The sequence below is a fragment of the Rhopilema esculentum genome, chromosome 19 (assembly GCF_057945365.1).
Source record: "Rhopilema esculentum isolate cy_ngs chromosome 19, ASM5794536v1, whole genome shotgun sequence".
NCBI lineage: Eukaryota > Metazoa > Cnidaria > Scyphozoa > Rhizostomeae > Rhizostomatidae > Rhopilema > Rhopilema esculentum.
In genome coordinates this window covers 7,214,954-7,230,286 of record NC_142833.1, presented here as the reverse complement: position 1 = coordinate 7,230,286, position 15,333 = coordinate 7,214,954, and the positions used below count along the sequence as shown (strand labels likewise).

General features: G+C 38.2%; 1 protein-coding gene and 1 long non-coding RNA gene across 2 annotated transcripts; one reads left to right on the top strand and one right to left on the bottom strand.

The window, feature by feature from the left end:
* Positions 1 to 1,262: 1,262 nt before the first annotated feature.
* On the bottom strand, positions 1,263 to 5,788 carry LOC135688219 (centrosomal protein of 19 kDa). Its single transcript, XM_065204965.2, has 4 exons — positions 5,506 to 5,788; positions 3,424 to 3,475; positions 2,903 to 2,975; positions 1,263 to 1,686 (listed from the first exon to the last, which is right to left on the bottom strand). Exons 1-4 carry the CDS (start codon positions 5,585 to 5,587, stop codon positions 1,411 to 1,413), a joined length of 483 nt encoding a protein of 160 aa, XP_065061037.1. The 5' UTR covers positions 5,588 to 5,788; the 3' UTR covers positions 1,263 to 1,410.
* A 1,545-nt stretch (positions 5,789 to 7,333) lies between these two features.
* On the top strand, positions 7,334 to 10,944 carry LOC148957952 (uncharacterized). Its single transcript, XR_016144928.1, has 2 exons — positions 7,334 to 7,471; positions 8,977 to 10,944. It is a non-coding gene; the product is annotated as an uncharacterized LOC148957952 (long non-coding RNA).
* Positions 10,945 to 15,333: the final 4,389 nt, after the last annotated feature.

The following is a 15,333-nucleotide window of genomic DNA, read 5'->3' as shown; positions in this document are numbered from 1 at the left end:
TTTTTGCAAAATTTCACCCCACTATTTGATTCATGTCAGCTACGGTAAACAGTAAAGTATTTTACAATTGTTATTGACAAATACTGGGGGGGGGGTGTCCGGACCCCCGTATTCCCCCCTTGGGTACGCCACTTATATAAAGGAAATGTTTGAATGGCAGCAAGCTGAAGCCCCCGTACTCTGCTGTGATAAACAAATTAAGCTGATTTTGGCTATTGCAATACAGGGCTTCACGATGTATTTGGGGAGGCCTGTGGGGGCCGGTGCTTCAAAAAACGTTCAAAGAATTGGTCTTGCGAGCCACTATTGGTAAAGTGTAAAACTGGCTACATCATTTATATGATCCAAGCAGCCTAATTTACACATGCCCGACGCAAAGTCTCAGCAGCAGAAAATGTTCAATTGTTTTTGGCTGAATACCATAATTGAAATTATTGTATCATCATGGAAAGTGTCCTAAGTAGCCATTTCCCTAGAGTCCTAAGTTTTGGAGATACTGAAAATTTCTGACAATATTCTAAAAGCGATATTGAAATTTCGATTGCTGACTTTCAGTCATTTTGTTGGCTTGTGACATTTTTCCGATGAAAAATTTTGCACACAAAATAGACGAATTTTAAGAGTATTTATGCACCAGACGGCGCTCAAAGGAAATTCCAGTGCAAAGATTCATTCGTTTTACACACCGGTCATGACACGATCGAGGGGCAAAATCACTCTATGAAACTCTCGTAAACCTTTTTATGAAAATTATATTATTTTACCTGAACATTCCTGGAAATACCTTCTACTTTGGAAAAAATCTCTTATGCTATTTGCAAGAGTGAGCTATTTGCCTCTCTGGGCACGATAATCCAAATATACACTGCAAGTTCCTTCTTCAGAGCTCCATACTCTCCCTTCCGCTTTTATCCTGCTATTACACGCTTTCATTCTTGCCTAGCTCATGCTTTTTCCTTCCTCTCCTTCCTCTCTCACCCTTTCCTTTTCTACTTCTGCTACATACTTACCTTCTCTCTTTCCCTTTAATTTATTTTCTTTTTATCAACAGATGTTAAGTTTTTCTATAAAGTCTTGATCATTCTGAAAACGATCAAAACCTAGGGATCAATTTTTATGACAGGCGCCCCTCCCCCCACCCCATTCTTAAGATCATATGACACGTCACTGATTAGCTTTAGCTCAATTTATATGCAATTTGAACCAAACTTTAATCATATCTAACACCTAGGAGATCAAATAAACGATTTAGTGACAACTGGTCAACAATCAATTCGCGGTATCAAATTTATATAATTCGAACAAAATATCAAAAATATCATCAACTGTAAAAAAAACGAGTGCGTGAATTCATATGGAAATGAACAAAAAAATAAAACAGACTTGAACGATGAAACAGGTAAAATGGCTTCAAAATTCCAATTCGGATTCTTCTGAATCCCATCCTGATTCCAGTTTATTCCCGTTACCCGCTTCAAAATCCACGTCAATTTCATACTTCCATTCTGGGTCACCGGGTTTCACTCTGTTTTGCTCGAAAGATTCGGACATTTTGTCTTTCACTTTGTTCAGCTCCTCGTCATCCAGTTTATTGAAATCTTCGTCACTGTTTGAAGGAGAAACAAGGTTTGTCGCCTTTCCATAGCTGTAGATCTTCTCATGAAGCTTTCTGAGCAGCCGTTTTAGCTGGAAGATAATGGGGTATAACATAAGCTTAAGGTGCTCTTCACCAACTATTTATTACGAGCAAGGCATTATTTTCCCCGTAACAGTGTGACCATTGGTCACAGGAAATCAGTTAGAATTTTTTTCTCACAGGAAATTTCTCAACCATGGATAAATAATAGAAACGTTTTATATGCTTTTATTTATAAGAAGTTAAGCAGGTTGGAAGGAATCTAAATACTCAGAATTAATCAACTCATCACACTGAAAAAGATCAAAACTATGTTTCAGAAAGTAATACTGTGCTGAGGGAGCTTAAGGAGATCAGCTTTCGCTGCAAAAAGTAACAAATTATGTCATTACTGATATGTCATTACGACCCCATACTGTTATTAGTGTTTGAGATATTTTTCAAATGCAGGCTTTAAAGAAAGAACCAACATCCCGTATCAAAGGTGTATTTTTGCAAAAATTTCCTGCTTGTAACTCACTCACAACACTACAGATAAATCTCCTTTGTACAAAGTTATAGTTTTTGGTATGAGTCTTTCATAAAATCGCTTCATTTATCAAGACGCAGGAATTGCCATTTTAGTGCTCGCTCATTGATGCAAGAATGGCAATGTTCCACATTTCTTTGCCAACCCTTTGAAAGAGTTTTGACAATAGCATCCACTACAAGTGGGGCTGCTGAAAGGGGGGATGAGGGGCAAAATGTCCCAGGGGGGCTCAGGGTTGATTGCACGATGTTAGGAATGGAATTAATCAATTGTAGCAAAAGTATGCTTAAGAACGTAAGATGTTAAAAAATTTGCAAGAAATGACTGCAAGAAATATTCTGAAATGCATTCTAAGCTTATCTTAAGGGCTTGGTGACAAATATTTTCTGTTCCCTCCGCTCACTGGGGGCCTTGACCTTCGGCTTTGTCCTAGGAACTCTGAAACCTCTTTGCAGTTCTGATTATAAATATGGCAAAACATTTCTGATAAAATAGATACTTTTATTTTTTACTCATGTGACTCCTTTTGTCTTCAACAACATAATTTTATTGCATTATTGAGGTTTTTGAATCACAAAATCCAAACTGATTTCACAGGAAATTTTTTCAAAAAGTTTACGATCATAAGAAGTTTTGAAGAAAATAACACTCTGATTACGAGTATATATTCTCAAGAAACACAGTAATGCTCACACAGTGGTAACAGGCAAAAAGGGTTTTTATGTTAATTACATTACCTGTTTTTCTGGTACTGTCTTGAGATATTTCTGGTGATGGGTGTTGTTCAGGTCTTTTATTATATCATCAATTCTAATTTAAAACAAAATTTAAACATTTAGAGTTAGAGTCACTAAAAATTAAGCAAAGTTCAGTAAAGCTAAATCATAAAACTAACATTTTATAAAAATTTGTAATCATACCACTCAGAGATGAACATTGAGAAAGCTGGGATTATAAAAAAGTATTTAAGGGATGTAACAGATTGGCATTTTTCAAAGAAAATTCAAGCATTGGCAGTGTTGCAAAATAATCTGGTATTAAAATGCCAATATGGCATTCAAGATGAATTTTCAAATTTAATCCAAGATCAGAAAAACTAGACTTGAGCCTCTTGAAAGTTACCAGCATTGGTTTTGCAAGATCTTCTTATTGCGGATATTATCAAGCAATACAGAAGTGTTGACTAATGATACCATGTGGCATCATTATGCTTACTCAAAGAGCTGGAATGTAAGGTTTAAATAATCATCTGGTTTACCTTGATTTTTCATTAAGGTTTCTGATTGGTATAGACCTTCTATGAATCTTACCTGAGGAGAAGAAAAAGACATAATATAGAAACAAGTCTAGTAGCTGAAATTTAAATCAAGTAAACAACAGGATCATTAACATAAGTTCTAGCTCAAGAAAGTTCAAGAAATAAATAATCAAGCTATTAGCTAAAATTTTGAATACACTTTGGTGTATAGAACAGGTTGGTTCTAAGTTGCAACTCAAAGTCTCACACTTTTGGTATCATTAGGCAATGGCCAGTCAACCCTTTCTAATGCTATGAAGTGATAACCTGCATGCTGACTCTACAAATAGAAGAAATTGAATCCACTTATTTTGCAAGACTAAGTGCCTTATTCAAAACTCTTATCATTAGGGCTAATGAGATGTCTTTCCACGAGTTTAAGGAATGTATCTTAACGATGCCTCTCTCATCCTATGCCTTTGGGGATTTCTTTGCATGCTTATAATTAAATCAGTTTGATCATGCAAGACATGTTACCATTGTTCTGTCTATGTCCTTGTGAGTTTTTTTGGGTACAAATAATTAAAATTCAATTCAAAGCCATTGGGCTAAAGATAAAAAATATTGTGAACAAAGATGATTCAATAAAGAAGTGCTGACCTACTGGACCATGGTAGTTTTCAACCAGAGGTTTCTGGCCCATGGCATGTCTAGGTTTCATGGCAACTTTCAACGAGATCTTGAAAAGCACAAGCTATTACCCAGGAATACATCTGTGATAAGTGCGTACAATTGAATGTGCACTTTATAAGGTCTAGGAAGCCTTATAAAGAAATTTTATTTCAAGAATGGAATTAAACAAACGTAACATGACTAAAAAATAGTAAAACATCTTAAACAATTGCAAGAAAATGATTGCAAAAATATTCTGAAGTACTTTTAAGCTAATCTAAAGAAGCTGGTCACAAAAAGTTTCTGTTTGCTTTGCTCATAAGGGGCCATATTTTTCAGTTTTGCACAAAGCTACTTAAACCTCTCTGTGGTCTTGATCACAAGAAGTTCATTTTATTTAGAAGGACACATTTTTTTCCAATCTCTAAGTTGTAGAAAAATTTTGAAAGTCATTCTGTCATATTTGGAAAAGCTTTTTAATTTGAGCCACACCCAAAACCACTTTAATCCTCTGGGTGTGGAAGGGTGCACAGGTAATTTTACAAAATTTATCGGGAGTGCAGCTGCCATGGAATCCATACCGGGTACGCAATTGCAGAGACTTCACCATTTGTAAAGTCTACATGCAGGCTATGAAAGTGAGTATGGTGTGGAGCGTGTGAAAGTAATTGAGTAAAGACGGTTTTCCACTAGGTGGAATTTTCCACAAGCAGGAGAGCGGATTTTGTATTTGCATTGTTAATTTCTAACAATGGCCGCTTCTAGTCGCTACTCTGCACAGGTGTTCAAAAGTCAGATTGACTTCAATTTTTCCACCGCGTTCTATGGTGCCAACCAATCAAATCTCTCAAAACATGACTATGCTCAGAGTTTGACATGAGAAGGAAAATCCAGAAGCATCCACATCGTTACTTGGGCATTTCCTGACACTAAATATCTCAAAGTACCACACAACCTCTCACTTTGATCCCATTCTCTTGCAAATACAAAGTGCAACCCATCTTAGAAGTATTTCAAAATCTGTGGCAACATCTGAAAATATCTGAAAAACGGTTCTTGTTCAAAGACCATCGTGTCGTTCACTAGCAGATTAAACTCCCCCATTTCTTGCTTGATATAGCTAAAGGACCAAAAATATTTCTTGTTTTTTTAGCTACTTCTGATCATTAGTTGAAGGTTCTTCTTTTCCTTGCTCGTGCATTGTTTCAGAAAAAAGTCACCCTGCTGCGCGCGGAAAATTCTGTCTAGTAGAAAACCTGCTAAAGAGTTAATTGTGTAACAGCAAAGATTCAGGCCTAGTTGGTTGGTTTCAATACACATATCAGCAGCCAGCAGGATACGCCGTTAATTGTAGCAAAAACAACATAAGTGGGTCTAAGAAGTCTAATTAAAGTTTAAGAAAAAGTGAAATACTATATATTTAGGACGCACCACTTTCATTTAGTTCATAGAATAAAATCAGAGTGGGCGGCTCAATTTTGAAGCAACAGGACTTCGGCGTAACATTCTCCATATTTTCTTCATTAGCTATAAGCAGAAAGCCAAAATTGTTTTGACATCGCAAGCAAATGTTCTTCGTTATAGAATGAATCAATAAGTCTAAACTGTTGTCCTCATGCAACTGAATGTGTGATATTTCCTTTGATACTAATTTCTCCGACACGATTGTTTATCAACCGCCATTTTATCAACTCTTTCCCACGAGACGTCTTTGTCAAATAGAGGCTCGGGCGCTACCCTGGGTACAAGACTCACTATATAAAATAATAGAGAGTCTGGTCTAGTGCGCCCCATTCTCGTTCTGGTGAACTTACTTGAAAGAACTGAAGTCTATTTAACAGACTAGGCCTGTGAAACAAGACTGTCGGATAAATAACAAAGATACTCAGTAGTCGAAGGAGTTTTGGGAAATCTCAAAGCAAATGTATTTTATATAGTTTTGTAAAGTCGACATTATTAATACAGCGGTAATAGACTTTTCTGCCTCAAGATTTCAATCAAATCAGGTTTAAAACGCCATTTGGTAGCAAAAAACATATGCGAAGCATGAAATTAAAGTTAGCACAATGCAGTTATTTAATGTTAATCATTATTAATTCCATCGCGGGGGCCCCTTAGTTATGATAAACAACACCCTAATCTCAGGAAAAACATTTTGGGCTTTTGGTGCATCAGCCCTTGTCTTGCCTGAGCAATGACGCAATTTTATGGTCGGTGTTTGATTCCAGGGAAAAAACTGCCTCAGTTTTTTACCCCGATAATCAGACTGATACACCTGTCACACAATCGAATGACTGTGTGAGAAGAAGTGAGACAGGAGAAGGCAGAAGGAAGTATATGACGGGATATAAGCAGGAGGAGAAGTGAGTACAAGGGGACAGGGATGGGAGGGGAAAACGCGTACGAACAACGCGTGAGTCTTGCTGCAAAATATGACATGACCCTAGCTGCATCACTGTACTTAAAGAAATATGCCAGGAAAAGACCACCCTAGAAAATACCACAAGGTGATTAGCAAATAGCTAAGGTAACATGATATCCACAGCCTACTACGGATATACGTGTGGGACCACCCGATTCTAGAAAAGGGGAATCTGCGCACTTTCCCCGCGGGTATTAACTCGAATTAAACGATTAATTCCCATTTAATTCCATCGCGGGGGCCCCTTAGTTATGATAAACAACACCCTAATCTCAGGAAAAACATTTTGGGCTTTTGGTGCATCAGCCCTTGTCTTGCCTGAGCAATGACGCAATTTTATGGTCGGTGTTTGATTCCAGGGAAAAAACTGCCTCAGTTTTTTACCCCGCCACAAGAAACATGATAATGTTTACACCCATCAAACACTGACTTAGAAAACCTGTAACTGGGGGAGACTCTTGCCCTAACCTTACTAAGGGAGGAAGTTATTGGTGAAGAGAAGCGGGGAGAGAAAGCAAGAGAAAAGTTTTTTTTTTTTCTTTATGTTTGCCAACAACAGCAAACGCTTTTTTTTTTTTTTTGTATGTTTGCCCACGACAGCAAACGCTTTTCGTTGTATGTTTGCCAACAACAGCAAACGCTTTTTTTTTTCTTTGTATGTTTGCCCACGACAGCAAACGCTTTTCGTTGTATGTTTGCCAACAACAGCAAACGCTTTTTTTTTCTTTGTATGTTTGCCCACGACAGCAAACGCTTTTCGTTGTATGTTTGCCAACAACAGCAAACGTTTTTTTTTTTTTTTTTCATATGTTTGCCCACAACAGCAAACGCTTTTCGTTGTATGTTTGCCAACAACAGCAAACGCGTTTTTTTTTTTTTTTTTATATGTTTGCCAACAACAGCAAACCCTTTTCTTCTGCATATTTGTCAACAATAGCAAACGCTTTTTTTTTTTTTTTTTTTTTTTTTTTTTTTGCATGTTTGCCAACAACAGCAAACGCTTGTTTTTGCGTGTTTGCCAACAACAAGAAACCCTTTTCTCCTGCATGTTTGCCAACAACAGCAAACCCTTTTCTCCTGCATGTTTGCAAACAACAGCAAACGCTTTTTATTTTTCATGTTTGCCAACGACAGCAAACGTTTTGTTTTTTATTTTGCATCTATGCCAACAACTCCAAACGCTTTATATTTTTTTTTTTTTTTTTTTTTTTTTTTTTTTTTTTTTATTTTTATTTTCAACAGCAAACCCTTTTCTTCCGCATGTTTGCCAACAACAGCACAACGCTTTTCTTTGCCTGTTTGCCAACGACAGCAAGCGTTCTGTTTTATTTTTCATGCTTGCCAACGACAGCAAACGTTTTGTTTTTATTTTACATGTTTGCCATCAACTGCAAACACTTAATATTTGTTTGTTTGTTTGAACCTATAAATTTGCATTCTGCCATCAACAGCAAATGTTTTCTTTTATTTACATGCTTCCCAACAACTGAAAACGCTTAATGGTTTTTCTTTTCTTTTATATATATATTCGCATGTTTGCCAAACAACAGCAAACGTTTTGTTTTGTTTTGCATGCTTGCCAACAACTGTAAACATTTGGTTTGTTTGTTTTTTGTTCACCTTGCCTGTTTGCCACCAAGAGTAAAGGCATAACTAGACGTGTTATGGCGACAACAGCAGACGCTTATTTATGTATGTATACGTATGTATAGCCCTGGAAAACTATCTCCATATTTTATTTGAATATATAAACCCTAACAAGAAAACATTTCGTATTTACTATGTGAATTTCCATAAACGCAGCACACTATCTCCATATTTCATGTGAATTTATGAACCATGGCAAGGAAGATTTTGCATTTGCCATTTGAATTTGCATAAACACAGCAAACTGCCACTATATTTACCATTGCAGTTTGCATGACAGAACAATTGACATATTTGCATTTATTAAGAAACATCACCACAGTAAGCTATCTAGGTATTTACCGATTTATATTGCAAACATTGGTTCTGCAGATTCAGCTTATATGTTTTAGATTCTGCAGATTTGTTGCAAAGCCACAGTAAACTATTCTACATTTACCAAGCAAAGTGTGCCTAATGTTAGTAAATTCATTGTAAAATGTAAAATAGATTTGCATAACTACAGCAAATCAATTCTATATATATATATATATATATATTGAGCAAGTTTAGTATTAACAATATAGCACGTTTTACATTGAACCAAGAAGTTCGCTCTCGAAAAAAAGGCTTGCCTAAAGTAGCAAAATACAGCTTGCTCAAACCAATCAAATTTGCACCAGAACAAAAGGGGGCACACAATGCATTCATAAATTGGCAATAACAACAAACATTTGATGCATTTGCCGATCATGATTGATGAAAACAGAGAGCAAAGTTGCCAGCGCATTTTTTCTAAATTGTTTAGCTCTGCTGCTATACAAATTACACCAAAATACCTGTATTACAATCAGTTTTTTTTTTTTTTTTTTTTTTTTTTTTTTTTTTTTTTTTTTTTTTGGTTGAAAATATAGCGTGTAGTTAGTTGGAAGTTTGTTGCCATGGTGACTAGTGACACTTATAATAATGTAATAAGATATGAACAATTTTTTTTTGCGGTACAGAATTTGAAAATGGCTTTGAAAAAAGCAAACATTTTACAACATACTTAAAGCTTTTTCGTCTGACACTCCTCAGAGCATAAAACGTCAGAATAGGTTCCGAAAAACATGTTTGAAAAATATATACCCAGTTGTGGATCGAAATAGGCCAATCAGAAAAACGCAAGCACAAGACCGGTATAGTTGACCAATCAGTGCCGCGAGCCTAAAGAAAAATTACCAATGGAGTCCAAGAGAGAAAACGAACTCCTTTTGTCTACACAATGGCGGCTTTTTCGTTTTTATGTAGATTGACTCCAAAACTGCTAGATGGAAGGACGACCGGGCTCTGCCAATTATCCGAAACATGTCGTCGTTATAGAGTTTTGCACAATCTGGGTTGTCTAAAAGATGTTGACCAATGGCAGAATCACTTGTTTTGACAGTGCTTAAAGATATCTTCAAAATGCAACAAAAGCTACTATTTCAGCATACGGAAAGTATACGGATTAAAAAGCAAAGTGCAGAGAAATGTCCACGTGCCTCAGATCCACTCTAAGTGTTCCTGCACATTCTTGCAAAAATCTCTAACAAATCTTTTTAATTACCGTAACCAAAAAGGACGTTCACCGAAACCGAAACCGAAGGGCATGGCCGCAGGAATTTTCTGAACGGGGTCCTGTTTTGTCAATAACCACTGGGCACAAGCCGGCTCAAGACGGCCCTGCTTTTTGGTATCATCTTGCTGTAGGCAATATTTCCATTTTGTTAGGAAGAGTAATCAAAGGAATAGACCAATTTGGGTTATCTAAAAACAGTAAACTGGCAATCAAGATGTTCCAAGGGGCATTGCCGAGACCGCAGTGTTAAAAATGTTATGTAACTCGAGCGAAGTTTTGGTGCCAGACTGAGGTGAACACTACCGTGAGGGCCCACTAAACCACAGCCAAGCAAGCAATGTGATATTACCAAAACCATGAAAACAATCCTTAGTCAATTTATTGATTCATTTGATTATTGATTTTTGTTGAAACAAGATCAAACTGATATTCGAACTTTACAGGTGTGTTTGCGAAACTAAAGTATGAAGGTTAGAACACTGGGAGCAATATTGGGATCGCTAAACGCTTACTATGACCATACTGGCAGGTTTGTTAAACCACAGTATGACTGCTTTGAACGGAGGGCGGCAGTGTGATGCAGCCAAAGCAAGGGCCTGCTGAATTGTTTGCAATGCCGATGGGTGTCATTTAATTGGATCTTGATACTTTTAAAAGCCTAAAACAACTGATCCTAGATGGACCATGTAACGTGTCCAGAAAATTTTGCTGGCATGACTATATAATTTTAGGCTAGTGTTAATTTCCTCCACGTAAATATAAAATAACGGGGCAGTTTGCCACACACCCCTTACGCCAACAATGACACAACAAAGATACTATTCGCTATTGAGGGGATTTTAGAGACGGCGTTTGTTGAATCCCAGATGAATGGAACCAAGAACGCCTGCGCCAGGAGAGCAGCTAGAGCAGTTGCCCCTGACCTCGCGAAATTGAGCATTTTTCTTTGTTTGCCTATTGTACGGGCCATTGTTTTGCCCTTTTTTCTCTACGCTTTGCCCCCGTTGCCATCTCTGAGTACAGGCATCCTTGCCTTGGACAAGAACATGACAGGGTAAATTAGTTGAAAGAATAAGAACAAATAACAACAAGCAGGTATTCGTGGTGGATGCGTTTGATTGGGCGGCCTGGCATGTGGCTTTACCGAGAGGCAGCACTGTGGTCTTTGAATACTGCCCCCTTATTTTGTTGTATTTATGGTGGAGATATGAAGCTCCAGGGTTGGTATGATGAAAAGCGGCAGGAAATAGTGGATCGAAAATAAAAAACAAATAACCTACAAACCATGCTACAGCCAATGTAGAAAAAAAAATGCTGGTACAACCTTTTCTCTGGAGCACGTGATAGAATCGAGATGCAGGGTAACTGAAACTGTAATAGCAGTAGACAGCAGCCACTGAGCGCTTGACCTGAACTGCTATAACTTTCGATAACTCTGCCAAGGCCTAGCAACCAGTACCTGCAACTTTCCAGCCATGCTATGACAACAGTAAGCAACGGTCGAAATCATGACCATGATCAGCGTCCGGCCATTTGACGGTAGGACTATGTCCTTTATTAGCGGGTTCAAAATAAGTTACACTTTCGCAGAATAGTTCACTTCTCTACAGAGAAAACGCGTACGAACAACGCGTGAGTCTTGCTGCAAAATATGACATGACCCTAGCTGCATCACTGTACTTAAAGAAATATGCCAGGAAAAGACCACCCTAGAAAATACCACAAGGTGATTAGCAAATAGCTAAGGTAACATGATATCCACAGCCTACTACGGATATACGTGTGGGACCACCCGATTCTAGAAAAGGGGAATCTGCGCACTTTCCCCGCGGGTATTAACTCGAATTAAACGATTAATTCCCATTTAAATTTCGTATACAACTTCAAATGAGTCTTTTGTAATTTTCCTCATAAATTGTGTGTACTTTCAAAGTCTACTTCCTCACTGTGAAGGCAGCGCGCTTGGACATCGCGGCGGTTAGAATCATCACGTTGGAAGTTCACCACAGGAAATATGGCCAATACGACAAGCGAAGCCCCGTATGCCGGGCGAAATATTAGCCATAACTGATTTACTTGTGTTTGTTGTTGTTTGTTCTCGGCGCCTTGCGGTGTTTCTTATTTACTGCCTTTCACTACAAGGCCTAATTTCTTTGCAACGAGAGGCACAGCCTGAAATATCAGAGACTTTCCAAAGCCAGTTGGCAATATGGCGAAGGTGTCTCTTCTCTCTACAAACAAGGCTTTCAATGTTGTTCTGTGTTAAGTTCCACAACATGCGGAAAATATTCTTTGAGTACAGTTATAACAGCATCTTCAAACTAAATCGTTACAGTCGCTAGCATTTATTTATTTTCTGTCACAGAATAGAGATCTCTATTCTGTGGTTCTGTTCTGTTCAATGTTCTACACCAGAGCTACGTTCATTGTTTCGCCGTGACCTTTGAACGTACAGAAATCTGTACACTCGCTCCTGATTGGTTAATATCAGCACACCAGAACGAGAATGGGGCGCACTAGACCAGACTCTCTATTTTATTTCATATATAGTGAGTCTGGTACCCAGGGTACTCGGGCGCAAGATAGTGTGAAGGTGTAGTTCAAATTTTTTTTCGGCGTTTCTATTTAAAAATTCATTTTTTAATGCTATACTTTGAAAGTTCGCCTTTCAAATTCACGCCCGGGGTGGCTGAAATTTTTTTGTCCGAAAAATGGAGTATACTTTAACACATGTAAGCTTCTAATATTAGGCAGGAAATGATTAAAGTACAACGTCATAAAAATAATGTTAAATAATAAGCATTTTTAAAACCTCGCACATTTTCATCAAAAAAGCGAATTTTTTTCCATGACAGCGACCAAATATATTGATTATTTTATCGATATCTTTTTGTGAACATGATTTGCACCATTTTCAGCAATTCACGCATTTGTTTGCTTACCTGCCTATTCTTGGGATTATTGAACATTTTGTGTTCCATTTCAAGGAGGTCAGAAACTCATAATCTACTTGTAGAAGGAGCAAGCCTTTATGATGATTTCTGTCGATTAGTTAGCATTCATGCTTGCATTCCCTAATCACGGGCCTGTGGCGTAACATAGTTTAGGGCAACTTGGGCTAGAGTTACACTATACCGGATTGCTTTCGTAACTTTCACTCCGGAGTGATATTTAAGGTAGCAGTTACACTACGACGCTCCGCTCGCTCATAAGCCTGTATTCCCTTGCATTTCTGCTGGTACACAAAATCCACCAGTTAATTTTTTTGATGATATTTTCTATGTGCTGTTGCAAATTCATTTTCAATAGCCTTGCATAAAATGACGAAAATAACCATGAAACTGAGTAGTATGTAGTAGTAGTAGAAGAAGTAGTAGTAGAAGTAGTTTCTGGTGGCCTAGCTGCAATGACATAGATATAATTTTCTGGCTTAGTTGCGAGCAGTGTGACCGAGAGGTTTCGGAGGCCCTGTGGCAAAACGGAGAGATGAGGTCTGTTACGAGTGAAGCAAGCAAAAAATCTTTGGCAGCCATGCCCTTTAGATAAGCATAAACTCAGAATATTTCTTGCAGGCATTTGCTTGGCAATCATTTAAAACATTGAAAACCTTGTTAGTCTTACTAATGGCTTTCGTAAACTGGAAACCTCGAGGGGCCTCATAAACCTAAAGGCCCTAAGGCAATTTGCCACCGCCCGCACCTTTTGGTGGCCCTAGTTGTGAGTTTGAAGTTTTGGTGTTTCTAAAAGTAGATCGCAAGAAAACATTTTAGAGCATGGTCCCAAAAGGTCACCCCCACTCTCTTTGCCCCTTAAATTTCCATGTAAAGGTTCAAATTTTCTTTATAAATAACATATAAGAATGCTTTAAAGAGAATTCATGGCAAATCCATAAGCCTAAATCTTCAATCCTAAAAAAATTCTGTAAGAAAAAAGCGTGACCATAAATTGCAAAAACGCAAAATTTTCGATTCCACATCCAAAACTAAATTGCAAACTTCTGTTAGTTAATGTTCTTGATAAAAACACATCTTATTCAAATAGTTATCTTTAAGATTTTGGAAAGATATATGTGTGAAAAAATCCAGTTCACCCTTGCAAAAAGCCAGAATTTTAGCGTAAGTGAAGCATATAACAATCCTAATTCTTAACCACTGGCCATAAATCCCGTACAATTTCTTGAGGTCCCCTTGAGGTCAGCATGGGCCCTTTTGAAAAATGCCCAACCACTCCAAAACCCTTAAAAAATGCCCTGGCTGCTGCTGTGCAAACATTCCACTGCATTAAAAAATCAATATTGGCAGGGCCGTCGTGAGGCAAGCCTTGTTGGGGGGGGGGGGGGGTGGGCTACAAATTTACCTGATTAAAAAATAATTACCTGAAATTCTTAAGTTGCTTGGTTGCCGCCGAAGAAGCAAACAATTTTCGAATTTTGATGCTTCCAGTTCCCTGGAACATGCATTCTTTTAAGTAAATTTTACTAAAGCAATCCTCCTAATCCTACCGAAAATTATTTTTTTTGCAAACAAATTGGACAACAGATAACTGGTAAAATTTTGCCGTGGTCTTGAAAAATTCCATGTTGTCAGTTACTTCTAAAGCTAGGTAACGAGCAACATTGGTTGCCAGTTTATATCCCTTTTTCCACCTTAGGGTGCCTTTCTAGGGGAAATGGACACAAGACACAATTTTACCTAAAGGGTGCCTGGATTTTTAGATTTTGTGCCAACAAGAAATCTTCAAATCTTCAAGTCATTAGTTTTTCATCTTCCTCCATTTTAAGAAATATCATATTTAGCCAAAGGAGCAACTATCATTGCTTGACCCTTTATTGATGTTAATACATGAATGTCGCTGGAATACCTAAAGTGTTTCTTCCACTGGGCGGATTTTACCTGAAATTTCCTATCGAGATACTATTGAGGGGTGTGAAACCCCCACACCCCCCGGTCGCGACGCCCCTGAATATTGGGCAGGGCATATTTGAAGAATGTGGAACGGAAGATGGGCCAGATAAGTTCAGGGTGGACGCCTTCATTCAAACCACAAAGAAATTGAGGGAGACCAATAAGAAGGTGGCGGGCAAAAATCGAGAAAGCAGCAATTGTGTCATGTCAAACGCAGAAGAACAGGGATAAATGGATGTTGAAGAGGAAATCAGTCAGCAGATGCTTCCGCCCTGCATGGCTAATAATGATGATAATCCAATGGAGGCATTGTTGAGGAGACGAGCGAGCAAAAATCTTCAAATGAGTGATGCAGCCCTAGAGAGTGGCGCAAATTCCGGGTGTGGCGGAGGGGGCGAACGTCCCCAGCTTTTGCCAAATTGTCCGTTAGAAACAGTTTTTAGCGCTTTTGTCGTTTAATTTTGTTATTTGTAGGAAAATTTGCTTGTTTTTGTGGGTTTCGATCCCCCACCTGAAAAATGAATTTCCACCATTGACAGTTCGTCCATCCTTCCATGCGCACGCTCTTTAAGTCCGGGACGGAGGGTTACCTTGTTCATCAAAAAAGTTTTCTCTAATTCGTCTCCCAAACTCCCCAACAAGGTAGAAATAACAACTCGTGGTGATAACAGCCCTGTTTCGCTGCGCAGGCGTGTTGCATTTTGCGC